The following is a 19,531-nucleotide window of genomic DNA, read 5'->3' as shown; positions in this document are numbered from 1 at the left end:
GTAAATACACATCAGCCAGGCTCTCCCTTCGTGATTCAATACAAATGACCACTGCTTCAGATTTTCCAACTGGAAAGTGAGCAATAAATTTGCATACTTTCTTTGTGCTCTAATTTCATTAAAGGTTCCTAGGAAACACAGAAAAAGCTTCCCTGTCCAAACACTGTATCTTCATAGCAGTATAGAAATCTCTACAGTTGTGCTTTCTCCTCCCTACTCAAGAAAGGTGCAGAACGGAAATTTCAAAAGATAATGAGAACACAGTTCCTAAAACCTATTATAAATCTAATGGTTTGAGCACAAGATTGGTAAACTATTGCGTGAAGACAGAAGTTGGACTTGATCCCTGTGGGTCCCTTCCAACCCAGGATATTCTATGACGGCATGAAATCTTTAATGCATTTAGCCCTTAGAAATCAAACAGGTACAGAAAAAAATAAAATGAAAATCAGTTGTTGACAGAATTGATCGAAGGTAAATATAATAGAAACAAGAATCATAAAAACTGTAATTACAAGTTCTGCAAAAAAGCAGAAGGTTGAAGAAATAATAGTGACCGATAGTAAATGAGTTTATATAAAGGTATCCATGTTATCTAACAATTTCTTAGCAGAGAAATTCCTGAATACTTGATACAGAAATTTTTTCAAGATGAATATAGATATATTACTTCAAATTCCTCTAAAAAAAAAACACGTTAAATTAAAGGACATCACTTTCCTTTTAAAATCTGTAAGATGACCAGATGTACTAAAAATACATACTTTCCATATGAAATTTTACATATTAAGTATGCATATATAGGATATCTATCAGAGTAATGCAGGTATGAAAAAATGTTCTAAAGGTAAATTAAGCTGAAACTCCTACGTCAATCCTACAAAAATTAAGTTTGACAGATACCTCTTTCAAAATGAATCATGCCATGAAATTAAGTACTCACTAATGTTTTAAAAAAAAACTTCTCATTTTTCTGGAATTTGTTCTAGTGATTTAGAAGTCCTTAAAAATGTAGATTCTTTACATAGGGTTGGTGGAACTGTTAGACTTCCTTACAGGTAAATATTGCTAACTTGCTTATATTTGCTGACAAGAAGCCCAAAAGATTTACTCCAGAATTTCAAAGTTATACACTGCTTAACCTCTGATGCCAGCACTATAATTAATCCCTAGCAGACGAAGCGTTTTATATCACTGAAAAGTCTGTTCATATTGTTCATTCTGGAAGTATGTTTAAAGTGCCTTCCATTTCCTCTCTTTCTCATCCCTCATTACAGTTTTGGTGATATTCTAGAAAGAACAACTGCATAGTGCCTGACCAGGATGGAGTTAACTTTCCCCACAGCAGCCCACACAACACTGCTCTCTGCCTGTAGCTAGAATGCACTGACTGTGGCTGAGCAGTATGCAGGCTGCTTCTCCAGCCCCTCAAAGTCAGTAGGCTGGGGTGAGCAAGAGGTGGAGAGGGGAAACAACTGGGACAGATGTCCCAAACTGATGGTATGGAATATCCCCTTGGTATGACATCAAAATCAGCAATAAAGCTGGGAAAGGGGAAGGACCAGCGGAGGCTATCATTATGAAAGTGTCTGTCTTCCCAGGTAACTGCTATGCGTATTGAGTCCTAGCTTCCTAAGACATGGCGGTGTCACATGCCTGTAGGAAATACCAGTTCCTCCATTTGCTTCCGCATGGCTTTTGCTTGTTTTATTTCTCCTTTCATTAAACTGCTCCTTAACTCAGCCCAAGAGCCTGGATTCATTACATCTAGTTCCCATTCTCTTGAGAAAGAGTGAAAGAGCAATGTGATGGAGCTACTGGAGTCTACCAGTGAAAACATCACAAGCACTTAAATAAAAAGAAAGCGGCAAGACATAGGAACCACAGCTCATTATAAAGAAAACAGCAGAGACAAAAAAGGCTTATTTTGCCCACATATTTTCAAGTCCTTCACGAAAGTGTTTAGGGTTTAGAAAAAAACTACTTTCTTTTTAAGACTCCATCAGATTTGAAAGAGAGACAGCATAATATAAAAACTATGTGAACCAAGATCTAGCATGTACCTAAACTGTCAGCATCTAGTGAACAAACACTGAAATAATTTCAGTGAGGAAACAAGAGAAAGTTTAAAAAGAATGCAAATAGTTTTTAAACACATATACAACTTCTGGAAGGCCACTTCTATGAAGATTTTTCAAAAAGCAGGACTTGCATGAGTTTCACATTCACTGCATGGATAGAGGAAGATGACTATAAATAGATCTTTTAAGATAAGAATTAGAAAAAAATCAGGATTTTGTTCATCACAACGTTGGAAAATACAGATAAAAAGTGGTGAAATTATGAGGAGAGAGAATCAGTAACAACACTGACTGAGTCATAATGTAGCCACAGAACTTGGAAAAAAAACATACAAGTTGACAACACTCACAAGAAAAAAGTATGATCATCTATTACAACTCTTAGTTCCCAATATTTTAATGACATAGCTGTTCCAGCAGAATTTTTTAGAAGAGACTTCGAACACAATAGGAATTATCAGCTTGACCAGCTTCCATTAATATTTGTGTGAATTAAATTAACTCAAGACAATCATGAGGAACAACTAATGAATGATTATTTTCAAATGAACAAAAACTTCCTGTAACAGATTTGAACAACTATTCCTATAGCTTTCTTCTCAGACAAAAGCATAAATATCAGTCATATAAAGCTTATCACACTATTCACGTGAATTTTCAGTGAAGTTTAGATATACTTACATTTTTCCCTACTGCTGTTACTGTTATGTAAAAAATCCCCATCAGAACGCACTGTAGGGAAATCATCTTCATCATCTTCTACCACTGAATTAGGGAGAGAAAGATAACATGTTAGGAGAGAAAGCTTTTCCAGCTCTTCAGTGAATAAGAACAAACTAGGGGCATTTTCACAGCTAAGCAGCACAAGATGTTTTTCCTATTATAAAATCAAACAGTCACGATCCTCCTGCCTTTTTTTTTTAATCCCCATTAGGAACAACCACAACATTACTATAAGGAATAATTAGGAGATTTTTGGTCAGTGTACAAGGGGAAGAAGGTTCTCTTATGACTGGTTAAGCAACAAGCCACAATTCAGCTCTTCTACACTAGAAAATTTGCAAAAGAGTGGAATTGTTCATATCTATCGTTTTCTCACTAAAAAAAACTTTCAGGACTTTTTATAGTGAGAGGGAACAAACCCAAGGGTAAATACAAATGCCCCAAGAAATGTGTATGAAAATGAAAACAAGCTGTGCTCTGAGCAAAACTATTCAGATATGCAGATATCCTTGTCTGGGTCTACTAGTATCTCAAGTGCACACTCAAACTGTACAGTATTCTACCTTCAGCCAATACACCTCTGAAGCATACAATATGGCAGCACCCTTGCCTTTACGTAAGAACATATTGTTCCTATCAAACTAATAACCTAATGTTTTTTCCAAAATAATGATAAGAAACACAGTAGTAAATTACCTTGATTTCATCTTATAAAGGTAAAAAAATGTTGTATAACAACAAATGCTTAAAAGATCTTTTTTTTCAGTAAGGTTGTCAGCTACAGGTTAAGAGCAAAGTTAAGCATTTTTTTTAAGGGAATGCAACCACTGCAGCGCAAATAGTTAAAATTATTTAGGCAGAAACATCAATGATTGATTACTGTGTTAAAGAGAAATTTAATATTTCTATTTTCCTCATAGGGCATCAAATACTATCAGAACCATTTAAATGGCTATTCCTTACTGTATAGAAATTTAGATTCTATGGAGATCAGAGTTTCCAATAACAATTTTACCTTTATCCCTCTGGAGTTCATCTTTGGAAACTGCATCTGCGCAGGCATCAAAATATTTCTGTAAAGTATCAACTTGTCTACACAAGATGTCTCTAAAGGTTTCCATTTCTGCAAGCTTCTCACGTAAGCTATGGCCCTTCTGAAAATACAAGAGAAAAACACTTCAAATGCTTCTAAATACTCTGCAATAGTTCAATGAAAAAAAAAATTCTGCATCTATGAAGAATAAATCTTTCAGATACACTGATGACTTTTCAGGTATCAGTAGCTAAGAAATCCTGTTAACGTTCAAAGAACATGATTATAAGAAACTATATATAAGTGTTCCTTCCTCACTTCTTTCTCTGGTCTCAACTTTTCCTCTTTGTTGCACTTACTACTTCAGAGCATTCAAAAAAGCTTATTAATAACAGTTTTCCTTAATCCCAAGTTTGCAGATATTTGCATGAAAATACTCAGCTCTAGTTTTTGTACTAATCTCGACACACCTTTCTAGCGTTGCTCCTCTTCAGCTCCCACAAGAAGCACAGCCCACTCAAATAGAAATGTTAAACATTTTAGGCACTAGAAACTGGAAAAATCATTTGCCAATTGGTATTAATGATCAAATCTCTTAAGTCACAGAACCAGCACATCTTTTAATTTAGAAGCCCTTGTATTCTCAGGGGTACACTGGGAAAGGTTAAATTCTCCTAACAGGTTTGATTTTTCTTTTTTTTACCATCAGAAGATACTATAATTTAAAATGGACAACTGCTCAGAGGCATGTGAAAGCTTCCTGTACGATCTGTTCTTCACCACATGCCAAATTACACAGTAAACCTAAATGTTGGTATTCCTCCCTCTAGTTGTGTGAACGGACCTTCACATAACATATCCTTTTCTCATTTGCTTAAGTGCCGTATTTACACATCCATATTAAGAAAATATTATTCACTAACCTTGAACGAAGAGGTGGATGTTGCAGAATATCCACTTGCTCCAGAAACAAGAGACACCATGGAGCCATGGCGGCGTAAACTTGACTCTGATCCATAGCCAGATTCAGTCTAAAAAATACAAACCACACAAAAACCAGAGTAGTGAGGTTTTAAATATGAGAAGAAGCCATAAAAGCAATTAACGTCACTTCCTCTAAAACGTTGTTTCTTGCCTGTATGCATTAAGAGCTTAACTCAAATTGTGCCCGCAACTTTAAGATGTTGATGGAATACCTGTGAAGTTAACATGAATCTATTTTTTGTTATCATAATGATCTGGAAAAATGGTAGCTACCTATAAATTAGAAGCTGCTTTGGATAGTGAGGAAAGTGCTGATAAATAAAGCAAATGAACTTACAGAGTATTAAAAACAGGGAGTAATGAAAAAGTGTTGTTTGAAGCATTGCTTGAAACAGGAGTATTTGGACAATGTCTGAGTTACGAAAGAAACAGCGGCAGAGAAACTCCATTTTGTGGAAATGAAGGTATGGCTGAAGAGTTGTTAACACAGTAGTTAAATGAACATGTCTGAATGTGATTACTCAGAAAAAAAAATAAGCAATAAAGAGCCAAGGGTTCTGGCCTGTTTGAAGAATAAGGCTGAAGACAGAAAATAACTGAGGAAACAGAATAGACTTCTGAAAAAAACAGAATGAGTACCAGAAGCAGAAGTTGAAAAATGAGTATGGCCAAGAAATACAAGTGTAGTTAGAAATGACTAGTCTAGACTGAAAGAAAGTTAAATGATCATTTTACACAACATTTACATTAATAACAACAAAAAAGGAGGCATTTGTAAATTTGAAAGATTTTATATAGCACATCTTGAAGTTTGTTGCTTAAATTCACAAAAGGTAGATAAATATTATAACCTACATAGAAGTTTATGTTTAATGACAGCTTAGAGTGAAATGATGGAATGCAAGAAGCAGTTTCCTTAAGTCAGATTTTAAGGATGTATACATCATTTAGTCATTTGCTACAAACCATGCATTTAAAGCTACTTCACAGTGAGTAAAAGTCCCAGAAAAATAGCTATGAAAGTATAGCAACAAAAGAGCTAAAAGCTCCACTTTTCAGAATTGACTACTTGTTTAAAGCATTTCTTCAAAATATCTATTGGAGTAGATGTTTTATTAAGAACATTCATACTGGATATAGCGGTGTGCTTTTTTTTTTTCTTCATTTAAAGATATCAGTTGAAGTAAAGTTGAAGTAATAAGGGGCTTTGGTAGTATATTTGAGATAATGAACCACATTTTGAATTGCAATGCACTTAGTATTACAGTACAAAGCTTATGGCTTTGACCACTGGACTTGAAGTACCCAAATTCTAAAGCTTTGATCAGTTTTCTTAAAATATTCAAGTAAGAGCTTTTGGCTTTTTTTTTTTTTTTTTTAGTGGACTTTAAGTCCTCCAAGGATTTGACAAGAGAAATCAAAGCAGGTAAGGGAATAAAAATAATTTAAGAGTACAATTAAGAGTTTTAGACATACAATACTACTATTTCACGTAAGAAGTGTTTAATAAGCACAAACCACAAGAGTATTTTATAGTTATAAAACATCTCGGTTCATCATAAAATATTTATGCTAACATTTCCTGTAAATGCAAATCTAAACAAAATTAACTGTTCCAGTGTCAGCTTCATTGCTGACTTAATCATACACTACCAATATTAAAATGATCCTGAATGTGTTCGTTCTTCTGTCAGTTTGACAGTAGGGTCTTATTTAATTTCTATATAAGTTGTACAAGTTAGAAAGAAGGGAAAATGTTTCAGTAGGATATGACTTCATGAACAGATTAATTTTAAAACATGGTAAAAATATCCAATGTATTGCAGGCAGTATTTTAATGACGAAGAGCAGATGTATTCTGAATGTTTTCTCCTTAAAGTGAGCAAGACACGTGTATGCAAAAATGAGAGATTTAAGCTTAGCAAGTGAAATTTTAGAATGTCTATACCTGAAGATTTAATCAAGGTCCATTCTAATAGCACTTCTATACAGCTTAGAAGAAAAGATAAACCTCAGAAGTAGAAATCCTTGCGACTTACACTGACTTAAATTCTTTTCTTCTAACATTACCCTGATAGTCAATGCCCATTTAAATTATTTCACAAAATAAAAGCTGGGTGGGAAAAAAAAACAAAACTCCAATTCATATAATTATTTAAGTTTGATTTTTTTTTAAAGGCATCTTCTCAGCAGTACATTTGACAGTCATTTGTGCTCATGATTAATCAGTTTGTTTATTCATGTTTCAGAATTTAACACAAGACATCAACCTATAAGCTTGCAAATCATGCCAACTCAAAGCTGCTATGTGAAAAAGCATTTAGACAGTTTTAACTCTTTGCAACCAAGAAGCAAGCACACTCAACAGCACAACATGAATCTGAAGCATCTGCATTTACAGATGGCATTCACAAAGCTCAAATGTTTTATTATGTTTTAATAACCAAAGTGAAAGACAAAAAAATCAAGACTAAGAATACTTATTCATCAGAAGAAAGAGAAAATAAGTATTGCTTTATCACTGACGCAGAATCAAGTCATCCAGCTCACAGCAGGCATATGCAAGCAGATTAACACAAACAATGTAAGCATGCACCATGCAAAGCCCCACCATTCTACTACCGCAACATCTAAACGAGAGCAGGTCACTGCCGCATTTATGTCTTGCAAAGCAGAACATCATTAACTATTCACCGCAGAAATACTCATTACATTGAGAAGAGGAATCTCGATACAAGCTTCTTCTGTTTACACAATTTTTTAATTTCCCAGAATGAAAAACTGGAAAAGTGAGTAGGGTCCATATGTTGGTACTAACAGTCTCTGCTTGAAAATAAAAATAACTCGGAGAAGTAGTATTGATTCACAGCATCAAGCACTAAGGCTAAATTACCATGCCCAGTATACAGATGCAGTCCCTTGAAATTCCATGCATGCATCACAGATTTAGATGCACTAAAACTGGCATTTGTTAGTACACTGCAACAGCTTGAGCCTTCTAAGATGCTGCATAAAATCCAGTAATCCTTTCAAAATGTTTTTTTTAATTATGATAGGCAAGAGGAAAGAGTCACATTAACCAAAGCTTCATGTGATTCTTTACCGGAGCAGGAGCTGTTATCAGCAAAAAGGCAGTGCATCAGCAAAGCTGCTTTCAGTAAAATTGTTAAGTATTCACAGAATCATATAGCAGATTTCCATGATAGCTCACATGGATCCACAAGTAAAGGGTTTCCTAAAGTGGGTCGGTAATCCTCTGGAATAAAGCTCAGACTCGCAGAAAAGCTCCTCCACTCAAAGATCAAACAAAGCAAATTACTGTCCCACGTCTTCAAGAATTATTTTGATTATGTCTTTTTTAGTGCATGTCAAGTGCTTCAATGTATGTTTGTCCACAAAGGCAGTTATTTTCAGCTAGCACCATAAATTATTTAATATTTTACATAATGCAAGCAGCTCCTCCCTCTAAGACATAAGACTCACCCTAGGAGGTGATGAAACAGACATTAGAATATAGCAACTGTAATCATGTTTTCTGCCATATTTCTGAAAAAATACCACTCAAAGATTAAAAAGATAAAGCCACAGTAACTAAAAAATAACATCTACAAGAAAACAAGAGAACTGTGAAAGAGCTGGAAGGTACCATGAAGGATTTGGCATGGACTAAGCAGAACAGATCTTCTGTCAAACATGCATGATCCAAGGGTGATTTTCAGACTAACTGTGAGTATTTCAGCATGTACTTGAAGAAAGAAATGGTACTGCTAACATGACCCAAGAGTACATAGGAATTGAAGGCACTTTGGGATGCGATTCTGTGTACTGAAGTTAAAATAACAATTAACACACATCTGCAGGTCTGCTTTATCAGTTGTTCCACAGGCTCTGGCAATGGAAATCTAAGGTTTTGAAAGCCAAGTGGCTATTAACCAGGAAGGCAAAGACAGGACTGTCACAATCCAGGTCACAGCAGCATACAACCCTCCTGACCACAGTGCAGTACTCTGTTAAGAGAGGTAAAAAGCTGAAAATGCTCCAATGTGAACTTTTTTCAAAACTGCAAAAATGGGAAAAGAAATGTAGACTTTTTTGCTCCTAGCAGTGATAAACACTGCAATTCTGCAGTAAATAAGCATATTAAATGCCCAAGACCAAAAGAAATTCTGAGTTGGAGAATAAGCACAACAAAGAAACTGATGAAAATAGACACTGTAGCAATACTACAGCATTGAGATTATGGTAACTGCAATACCCACTTGCTTAGTCTAACAACATCTTTTGGGTCATTACTTCTCAAATTCTGTATATTATTGGTAAGTCACCATACCCTGTCTGTGAACAATGGGGATCTTTAGTAGCTGCAAAAGCTAGACTGGTGCAGAGGTTAATAAGCTCTGGAACCACAAACTATTGCAGATTTGAAAATAAGGCTGAAAAGAGGCAATCAAAGGCAAATGACTTGACTTTGACAAGTCTTTATCCACATAGTCCACACCCGTCTTTAATTACATGGATCTATTCTGTTTTTCCATGAGGTTTCTTAACTGTTACTTTGCACGCGAAGACAATTCACTAAATATTATTCAACAAATATATTCAATGCTGAGATTCCAGACTAGATTAACAGGGAGGAGCAGGTGATCCAAACAGATAAGAACAGGCAGGATGCTGAGGAGACAACATCATGGAGTCTACAGAGAGTGACAGAAACAAAGTCTTCAAGATTTTGCTTCTCAGATCTAGGAACCATTGAGGAAGAGCATGACCTTCCTGAGCAAAGTGTCAAGGACCAAGCTGACAATAACTGCTTCCCTTTGCTGACTTAGAAGTAAAACTAAAGCATCTTGTACTGCTGGGCCACCAGGTTATAAGAAGAAAGGGAAAGGATGACATTTGCCTCTCTTGTGAATTTGGGCTGTCAGGAAAGAGACAAGATTTGTAGAGCTAAACAAGAACCAGCAAACTCCATTCTGCACCTAAACTCTGACATAAAAAGCACCAATGCACTGGTTTAGGTTTCCAATACGCCGAGGAACATTTTTGGACTTGCTTTAATACTTTAAAAGGTGGCTTTCTCTCTGCCAAGTGCGGGACATCTCTCTGGGCTATGCTGGGACATAGCTTGGAGTAACCTGGCCAGTACTGACAGGTGAGAACTCAGCTACACAGTCTTGACAGGATCTACAGACATCTCAAAAAGCTTTACAGAAATACAGAACAAACCTATAGATATGCATACAGCTCATCATGCTAGTCAATAAGCAGATGCACTATTAAATACTTCTGGAAAAACACAAATATAATTTATGCTGTTATTCATCTACTTCAGTTAAGTGTTACCCTGACACTGCCACACACAGGAATAGATCTGTTTTCCTTCTCCTCACTTCTCATTCACCTATACATCAGAATAGAAATCTCTATTAAATGCTTGGCATACTCTAGGAGCATGTAAAAAGTAGCAAGCACTTGAAGAAGGATTAGCAAAGACTGTAAAAGTCCATATTAAGTCTAAAAGAGGATTCAAGAAGAATCAATTCTACACCTGAAGAGAAGCTATAACAACTTATTATACTCTGTTGAAATTGCAATTTTGCCAGTCATTTGGGAAAAGGTGGGAAAAATATTTTTGAAAGAGCTAGTTTTGCATCCTTAAAACAACAAATCTAGTCTGTTTTTCCCTGGTTTTCAAAACCTGTTCCTTATTCTTCCCATTTTCTTTTTGCTGTAGTACTCAGATCTCAGTATTCACTTCCCTCACAACTCTCCAAATACCAAAGAAGGCTTACTGCACTAATTACAGATTTGCATAAAGAAAGCTTATAGAAACTAAAGGACTCCTTGGGACATGCATCTTTTCCTTATGTTTCTGATATAACTTCAGATTCCTGAAGCTGGCCGGAGCTGAAGTTGTATAAAAACAATCTATTTGTATAAAAATACTGTTTGTTTAGAAACAAAGCCCAGTCTGCTCTAAAAGTTCTTTATCCACATAGAATCCTGCCATTTCCAGTCATTAATCAATTTGCCAGAATAAAGATTCTTAAGCACAAACTAACAAGGCAACAACTGTCAGATGACATATATATATATATATATTTACTGCTGGAAAGCAGTAAAGTTCTGAAAGATTAACTATATTAAAAAAAACAACAGTTCTACATAGCAAGAAGAAAAGAGTTTGTAAGAAACATTTGTAAGATCTTAAGATCCTAAGCTTACAGAAGGCTGCCTCTAGTGCATCAGGAAGAAAGCAAATCAAAGGATTTATTTACTGATTGATTTTATCAGTACCCATTAGACATACTGACATTTTAAGAAGTTAAAGGAAAACATGAACTGGTTTACAGAAACTAGTATTTCTTGATTCTGTCATTATGGTATTATCCTGTGGGCCAAGAACAAGCCTGACATAACAAAAACAGAATGCTAAGGTGATAATTCATCTTAGCACTTCAAATATTTAGACATAACACCTAACCTAACCTCAGATACAGAAAAGCAAAACATTCACGTAATGCAGCTCTCAACACACTGTTTTTGAAGGCTCAAAATATTTTAGAAACAAATTTAGATTATGCTAAGGTCTCTGTATGATTAAGTGTCAGGTAAGGGGCCTGTCTGAATATCTACAAGGATAAAAATTCACCTCCAAAAGCTACTGAACCACCAACCTGAAGTGTGAGAGCATGTATTCCTATGAAAAAATATCACAACCATCTGAATTTAACAAGCCAGACTGGACAAACTGTTCCCATACGCCTCATAATACTTCAGGGTGAGTTTATTTAACATACACGTTTGAAAAACAAACCAGTTAATCTCCTCAAGTCGATATCCTTAGTAACCACTAGAGGGAACTAGAGAAAAGCAAACAGATACGCATAAAGGTTACTATTGGTCAAAGTCCAACAGTAACCCTTATCCTGCTTCAGTCCCTGAGCATACAAACCTCCTTTTCTTGGCTGACAATTAAAAACAGAGCACTTTTACCTTTAGCCTTTATAATTACACTTGAAACACATTGCCACATAAAGTTTTCTGCACAGTATGAAAGAAGTAACAATGATGTCTACTGCTAGAAGAGTGACAATACATGAGAAGTTGCACATAACATTTTGAAGGAGATTAATGAAATTATCCTGAAGACGTCTCTTGATTATGTATTTCAAAACAGTGAAACAACATGATAATTTCCAGTTAAGATTGTCCAAAGTAATTAGCATCAAATTAAGCTCTTTGGCACTATATTTAGACACAAATTTCTTGAAACTTCATCCAACTACAAGCACAAAGGCTTAGAATAATGTTACAATTAGTATGTCACTTAACATGTGACCTACTGAAAACCGTACAGCTCTGCCTCAAGTACCCACGACCAAGTAGAAGCGATTCACATTCAGCTGCTCTACCATTAGTCTGCACTTGTCAGAGCTCAGAGTGAGTATGAGCTTCATATACTATGTAACAATATGCACAGGCTGTGATCCTGTACAGTGTACGTGGTAAGCAAGTTCTCACCAAACTAGTTTTCCTTGTATGTAGATGAACTTTGCAAAGAAACAGAGTTCTGCTTAAACCCTTCCAAACCCATAAGTCATTCAGTAGTGATACACAGATACTTCATTTGTAATAACTCATTTACTCTATCCGTAATACAAACTTAAGCAGGCTTAGGGGTGTTTGTAAGACTGTTTTATGCAATTAAAGTTCCAGAATTGTAGTATTTGATAGCTTAAAATGTCTGACTTTACACATGATGTCAGTACATGTATCAGTAAAAATACTAAATGCAACTTAATCTGCCAACATAAAAGCACCCCACACACTATGATTACCTACTACCTATTTGTATGAAAAGAGAATGAAAAGAGAATGCTTTTACTTGCTGCAAGCCAATGTCCTCTGTGCAGACAATCAGAAGCACAACTTCAAGTACAGCACAAGTCTCCACAATAAGCACACCTGCACTGCCCTCGCAGAAAAACTTAGGAACTGGTGGAAAAACAGCTTAAAAAAAAGCTACTTCTAACACACAAGGAAGAAAGCAAACCAAAAGACTTATTTACCAAAATGCTCAGGACTTTGAAAGTAAACACTGTGACTCATTTAATTCAGGTTGTAATACTGTTGGCCATTGTTAGGTTGTGCATTAAGCTGCGTGCACCTTTTTTGTACTTAGTGTCTTCCAGAGGGGTAAAAAAGTTTGGACAAGAACAGATACCAATACAGCACTGAATACCAAAATAAAAATCTGCCCACAGTAAACATCAGCTAGAGAACAGTGTACTGCTGATAAAAGCGAGCCTGTCATGACTCAGCCTCCTTGTTGTAATTTAACTGTCTCATTTCATTAGAGCACCATTGTGCTCTGTCTAAGCCATTGGAGCACTTTCTGCAAGAACTTGTGCCTTAACTGCACTACAGTTCCTTGTCCATTCTGCACAGCAGTGACAGTTGTAGTGAGCTGGGGGTCGGCCTCTTCTCTCTTGTAACTAGTGACAGGACGATAGGGAATGGCCTCAAGTTGCGCCAGGGGAGATTCAGGCTGGACATTAGGAAATACTACTTTTCTGAAAGAGTGGTCAGGCGCTAGAATGGGCTGCCCAGGGAGGTGGTGGAGTCACTGTCCCTGGAGGTGTTCAATAAACATTTAGATATAGCATTGAGAGACGTGGTTTAGTGGGGTTATTGGTGGTAGGTGGATGGTTGGACTGGATGATCTTGTAGGTCTTTTCCAACCTAGCTAATCCTATGATTCTATGGTTCTACGACAGAATGCTGCCACAGGATCTTCACATAGATCTGCATATACATTGGCCCATTCAGGCACGAAAAAGTACTACACACAGACGTGGCAGGAAAGTGGAGCTAGGGTGTTCCAATCCCAAAGTGCTAAACTCAAACAGGCTCCACAGTCTAAGACAGTAGAACAAAACTTTGCAGATTGCGTGTGTATCACAGAAGAAAAAGCCTTTTTTTTTTTCGAACATTCTGTAGTGACACTACAGATCAATACATCTCGCAGCAAGCCCTTTCAGTCAGCTGACACATAAGTTTGTTTCTAATTGCAGCTTCAGGTCACACAGGAGGCTTCCCTTTCATGTGACCAACCCAAACACATAAGGGAACAAGGTTTTCTCTGGGTGCACAGAGAAACACCTGTCTACTCACATGCATACTTCAGAAACAGAAGCTACGTATGACTGATATTGCCAGTTGTTGATGAAAGTTAAGGGAAGTAGCTGAGAAGGAGCCATCGTGGTTGCTTGTCAAGAATTAAAGCAACAACTAGCCAAGTCTCTGAAGATCAATTAGATACAACTGAACAAACCTTAAGTTCTATGTGTAGCTTGATTAGATTACAGTAAATGCAATCTAATTTGCTGTTGTTTACCTCTGTACTTTCTTTTTACATTTCAAATTGGTAGGTTTACCCCGTTTCCTTAAACCTACCAAACACCACATAGGGCATTATATATGTATTTTATTTCCAGCTTAACCTCAGTTCAGTGTATCTGGGAGTAGGTATAAACAAGAATGGAAATAAGTAGATGCCACACCTTAGAATAGTGCAAGAAAAGGAAAAACTTAAAGGAGACAGATTTAATCCAGATCGTTCATTTAACAAACTTGAGTATCTGCAAATTCGAGGCAGTAAAATTTCATTGTTTGTTAAAAAAATCATTTTGAAACAGGAACAGCGATTCCTTCCAATGTGAAGTAGAAAATACAGCATGAACAACAAAGATTGACTGCTACATACAAAATGTGGATTTATCACAGAATCAGAGTAACGGAGGTTGCAGGGGTTGTCTAGTCCCACCTTCTGCTCAGAGGAAGTTCCATTAGGCATCCAAGCCTCCACCCTACAAGGAAGTATTCTTCTGAGAATTATAGCATCTACTCTTAAAGCCAAAGTGACTGTTATGAAACATAACTGGAACACACAAGCAAAGGCTGGGTTGGTCAAAGTTAAACAATCTGTACTGTTTGTAATTAATCAAGTGTGTGAGTCTGGAGTTGACTGAAAGCAAGCTTTAAGGAGTTTCAACTGCAAGTATTTATTGATAAAGCTGCAACTCAGCTACTGTTGGAACACAGACCCAAGGGTCGCAAAAGTGTGCCAAGAAAGGCGAAGAACTTATTTTTTTCCTTTTCTAAAAGGGAAGTTTCAACAGTCTGTAACTGACAACATTTAAGCTTACTGCAGCATATGCTTATGTAGTCAACTGAAACTGCTGATTCACTTTCCACTAAAGTCTTCTTTCAGGAAGTACACAATGACCAGCAGTAAGTGCACTCTGCAAATTTAGTAACATGAATACAAACGACATTGCTTGTCACTTAAGAGCTCCTGCTGATCCCAGTGCTAAAATAATGGAATCTGTAAGAAATAGCAAGATTGACTTTCCTCCTTGAAAGAGTATATTTGATTCAATTTTAAGAAAAACTTTTGTAACTTCTACTAAGTTTTAACAATACGTCCCGTCTTTCCCTAAAAGCATGTTTTCTCTACAACAAGTTTCACTTTCAGTGTCATAAAGTATACTGGGACAAGTAGTGTCCCTTATCAGCACTGGCTATACTCTCTTACCTAAACCAGGAACTTGAGGTAATCATCAAATACTCCTGAGTTATTTCATATCACAGGGGCACAAGAAAGAGGGATGGACGCACCTGTATTCTCCTTCCTGCCCAAGCCTCAACATATTGTTAAGCCTGTATTCGTATCAATCAATGTATCTGACATTAATATTTAGCTCCTAGTATTGAAAGCATCCCCCCACATCCTCCTCCACTTTGAATAGCTACATTCAAGATATCATAACTCTGATTCCTCTGCATTAAGTCCATTCATCTAAATGACACTATAGGGAGCAAATGCATATTTTCAAGCATTATCTGTTCTCACAGAGACAGATCTTTTTTTATTCGTCTACAGCATCAATCATATCTGAAGAATTACCTTAAACGCTTCCAATTAGGGCTAAGTGGACACTGAATTTATACAAGCAGAAGGTGCCAAGTCCTGTTATGGTTTTTAAAAGAATACTAAAGACTCCTCTAGGTTTTTAAAATTACATTAGCTCTGTCAACTTTCTATTCACTCTTTTTTTTTTTTTTTGGAAGGGTCAAAAGGGAAAGAGGGAGGCAAAAGAACCAAAAAGTCACAGATAAATTGATTTGAAGTTCCCTCTGCTGAATGTTCATAAATATATACCCACTGCTACTTGTTCATCCCACCCATGAGGCTGAGCAGTACCTATACCCTGGGCTAGGGTGTGACTCTGCACTGTTAGTATCAACTTAATGACTTTTGTTGTAGTGAAAGTTCCCTGCTCACTGAAAACATCCTTTACAAAATCTTTTTAGAAAGAAAAAACTGAATTTGGTAGATGGAGGCATACAGAGCATCTAAGACTTTTCTATAAACTGCTAACACACTGCGTTGTTTGAGCTGATGAGTAATGACTCTGAGTAAACAGTAAGCAGATCTATTTGGCAAGTGTCACCTTTAACTGTTTCTTACTCACTACTTCCACATTTCAGTCTCTACTTTCTATTCTAGTACCAAGATAAGCACTTGCCCTGATGTGAAGGGGCATCTACCAAAGACAAGTTTGACACAAGTCTCTCAATGAACAATGTTTCCAGGGAGACTGTACAAAAAAGTTCTGCTGCTGCCACAGACAGCTCAAATCACAGTACTGTGTGCTATTCTGCTAGTTATGGGCACTGGCATTCCCTTGATTTCTATGAAATGAAAGTATGTGCTATCAATATTATTTACTACAGTTGTTTTTACAAAATGAACTAATAACATCTCTGTTTATCAGCAGAATTCTTGTTTATAGGAATGAGACTGGTTATTTACTGCATGGCCAGCTGCATGGTAGGTGCAGTAGCTTTGCTTAGTTCTTGTGACCTTAGGCATTAGATTGAGCACCACACTTATTTTAATCATGTACATCACCTTATATTAAACAACATTACAAAAATATTGACTGACATAATCTTTCAGCTTCGCAGCAGAGTTACAGCTTTTACTGCTATTTGATATTATGTTAGTATTTTTGAAATGTTTTCTTCCACTTGGCATTGCACTCATGAGGCTTTTCCAGCATTCCAGGCATTCTGGCCTGTAATTTTCAGGCACTCTTCAGGTATTCTTCCAGGCATTTCAAAACACCCTGGTTCAAAGTTATCTGGCTGTAGTCTAAACTTTATTACACACAAATCTTCAGCCAATTCCTGTATTTAAGCCAATTCAAGGGAATAATAAGAGTAAAGAAAATTCTCAACTAAGTTCACTGCCGTCTGGGGGCAGGAGTTTGAAAGGAGAGTTCAAGACCTCCACTAAGATTACGAAGACTATCAGTTAATGCGCAGAGAAGATGGAGGAGAAAACTTTAATTAGGAACATATGGCCAACAGTGATCACAGCTTTAATGGACAAACAGATATAAGATAATCTCAAGTCCACATATGTACACAGGTTCTGATAACAAGCTCCCATAAGAATAGCATGCAAACTCAACATGATACTGCTAACTGATGTAGTCTTTCATCACTCAGTCAGCCACCATTATCACCATTTGTTAAAAATACTAGATTAACAAGAATAATTGCTTATGAAACTGAACTGTACCCAAGCAGCACAAACATTTGTTTCTGGAGTGAAACCAAAATCCAAGACAATGGAGTTCAAAAAATACAAGGTGATGGAACGGCAGCAAAAATTGGAGGAATAAACACTAGATTTATGTGGTTAAATTACTTGGCTATATTTGCACAAATACAGAGCAAGTAACAATCTACAGATTTAGAGATGAATAGTATTTAGTGGCTCACAGCCTTAGTAAGTGAAACAAATTATGGTGTTGCAAAACAGGGTAGTCTGCGAGACCCACAAAACAATCCTACATTCTGTTCAACATCTGTAAGATCCTCAGTAAGCATAATGAGTCCAGTTTTGGTGCTGTATCTCAGAGAAAGGTGAGGACGGAGTGTGGAAGAGACTAATACAATGAAGAGAGCTGTAAAATATGTTCATGCTAAGAGTGACTGAGGAAAGGGGAGCTATTCAGTCTAACAGAACAGACAAGAAATCTTAAGTGCGGCAAAAATGATGGAAATAATCTCCAGAATGACTGTGAGTAAGACCACTCTGTAAAGAACAACTTAGAGCAGATGAGAATGGCACAAAAGAAATCCTTCTAACAGCAGAAATAAGGTAGCGATCCCATGACCACTCAGCTTTACCATCACACATAGTATCTAACATTATTAAAGTGAAACAAAGTCATTCTTAAGGAGAGAAATGGGAGAAAATTAAGGGAGAAATTAATGTTAAGACCCTTGAGGAGCTCCCTTCAGTTTCTTTTCTGGTACTATACCAGTCAGGGATCAATGAAGAACAAAAAAGAAAAGCCAGCACTTACAGCTAAAGAACTGATGAACTTCAGAAACTAAAGGAGTTACTTACAGTTGAGACAACTACATCTTTCAGCTGGGCATTTCCCACTTCAGCCTGAGACTCAGGACAAAATCCAAAATAAATAAGCTTATTACTGCAGAGTTCAGAAGATTATTATTGAACTTAACTTTTTGTTTAGTTATTAGGGAGTGTTGTAGCAAATTGGACTTTGAAGGGAGATGTCAAATGTGAATATACACGAATGTAAGCTACGTTGTATATGTCAACATATGACTGTGATAGAGCAGCAGCAAGACCAAATCTAAGTTACTGTATAAGCTTGAGCAACAATCCATAGTTTTCTAGTTTAAAATCAGTGAACACCTTTTGCAACACCTTTCAGCACACATCCCTACAGCTCATCAGCAACTTGTCTAAAAATTTAAGTCTGTTGAAAAGAGAATTGAACTTTTTACAGTTAATACACGTGGATACAGTTTTCCAGTGTCCTCTTGGGCAAGTTCCACTGCTGCTGCCACTCAGTGCCTCAGAAGGACATGGGAAGAGTGAGGCACTTGATCCTGGAACAGTATGACAACCTTTGTACTTCTACTGTTTCAGAAAACTCCCAACAAGCTTAGCTAGATTTAACCAACCATATACGCTTGAAGTGACCAGCAGTGGGAGGTTACATATAATAATGTCACCAGTAAGTAAATTTGAGGAATATTATACACTTGTCACTAGCTTGTAATTATACTACTTGTAACTTAGGTGTTCCCTTTTATCATCACAAATTCCTTAACAGAAAACATTTGTTACACAAACTGAAAACTACATGTAATCACAACAAGAATTATCAGAATCACAAAGGTTGGAAAAGATCTCTCAGATCATCTAGTCCAACTTCAGCCGATCACTATCATGCTGCCCACTGAATCATGTCCCTCAGTGCCAGCCATATCTACACATTTCTTGAACATCTCCAAGGGACAGTGACTATACCACCTTCCTGGGCAGCCTGTTCCAATGTATCACCACCCTTTCCGAGATGAAATTTTTCCTAATATCCAACCTGAACCTCTCCTGATACAACTTTAGGCCATTACCTCTCCTCCTATCGCAGTTACTTGGCAGATCAGGCTGACCCCCACCTCATCACAACCTCCTTTCAGGTAGTTATAGAGAGTGATAAGGTCTCCCTGAGCCTCCTCATCTCCAGGCTAAACAATCCCAGCTCCCTCATCAGCTCCTTATAAGACTTGTGCTCCAATTAGTATGTAAACC

The 19,531-nt window shown here is 36.8% G+C and overlaps 1 protein-coding gene across 2 annotated transcripts in view; it reads right to left on the bottom strand.

Moving 5' to 3' along the window:
- COL4A3BP (collagen type IV alpha 3 binding protein) overlaps nucleotides 1-19,531 on the bottom strand; it is a 74,214-nt gene that overhangs the window by 24,350 nt on the left and 30,333 nt on the right. For both annotated transcript variants that reach the window (XM_021381478.1, XM_021381479.1), the window contains exons 4-6: nucleotides 4,761-4,868; nucleotides 3,820-3,958; nucleotides 2,763-2,846 (exon numbers count right to left, since the gene is read on the bottom strand). In XM_021381478.1, coding sequence (XP_021237153.1) covers nucleotides 2,763-2,846; nucleotides 3,820-3,958; nucleotides 4,761-4,868 — 331 coding nt within the window. The remainder of the gene's footprint in view (nucleotides 1-2,762; nucleotides 2,847-3,819; nucleotides 3,959-4,760; nucleotides 4,869-19,531) is intronic.

This window comes from Numida meleagris, chromosome Z (genome assembly GCF_002078875.1).
Source record: "Numida meleagris isolate 19003 breed g44 Domestic line chromosome Z, NumMel1.0, whole genome shotgun sequence".
Taxonomy (NCBI): domain Eukaryota; kingdom Metazoa; phylum Chordata; class Aves; order Galliformes; family Numididae; genus Numida; species Numida meleagris.
This window is presented reverse-complemented; position numbering and strand designations above follow the sequence as displayed.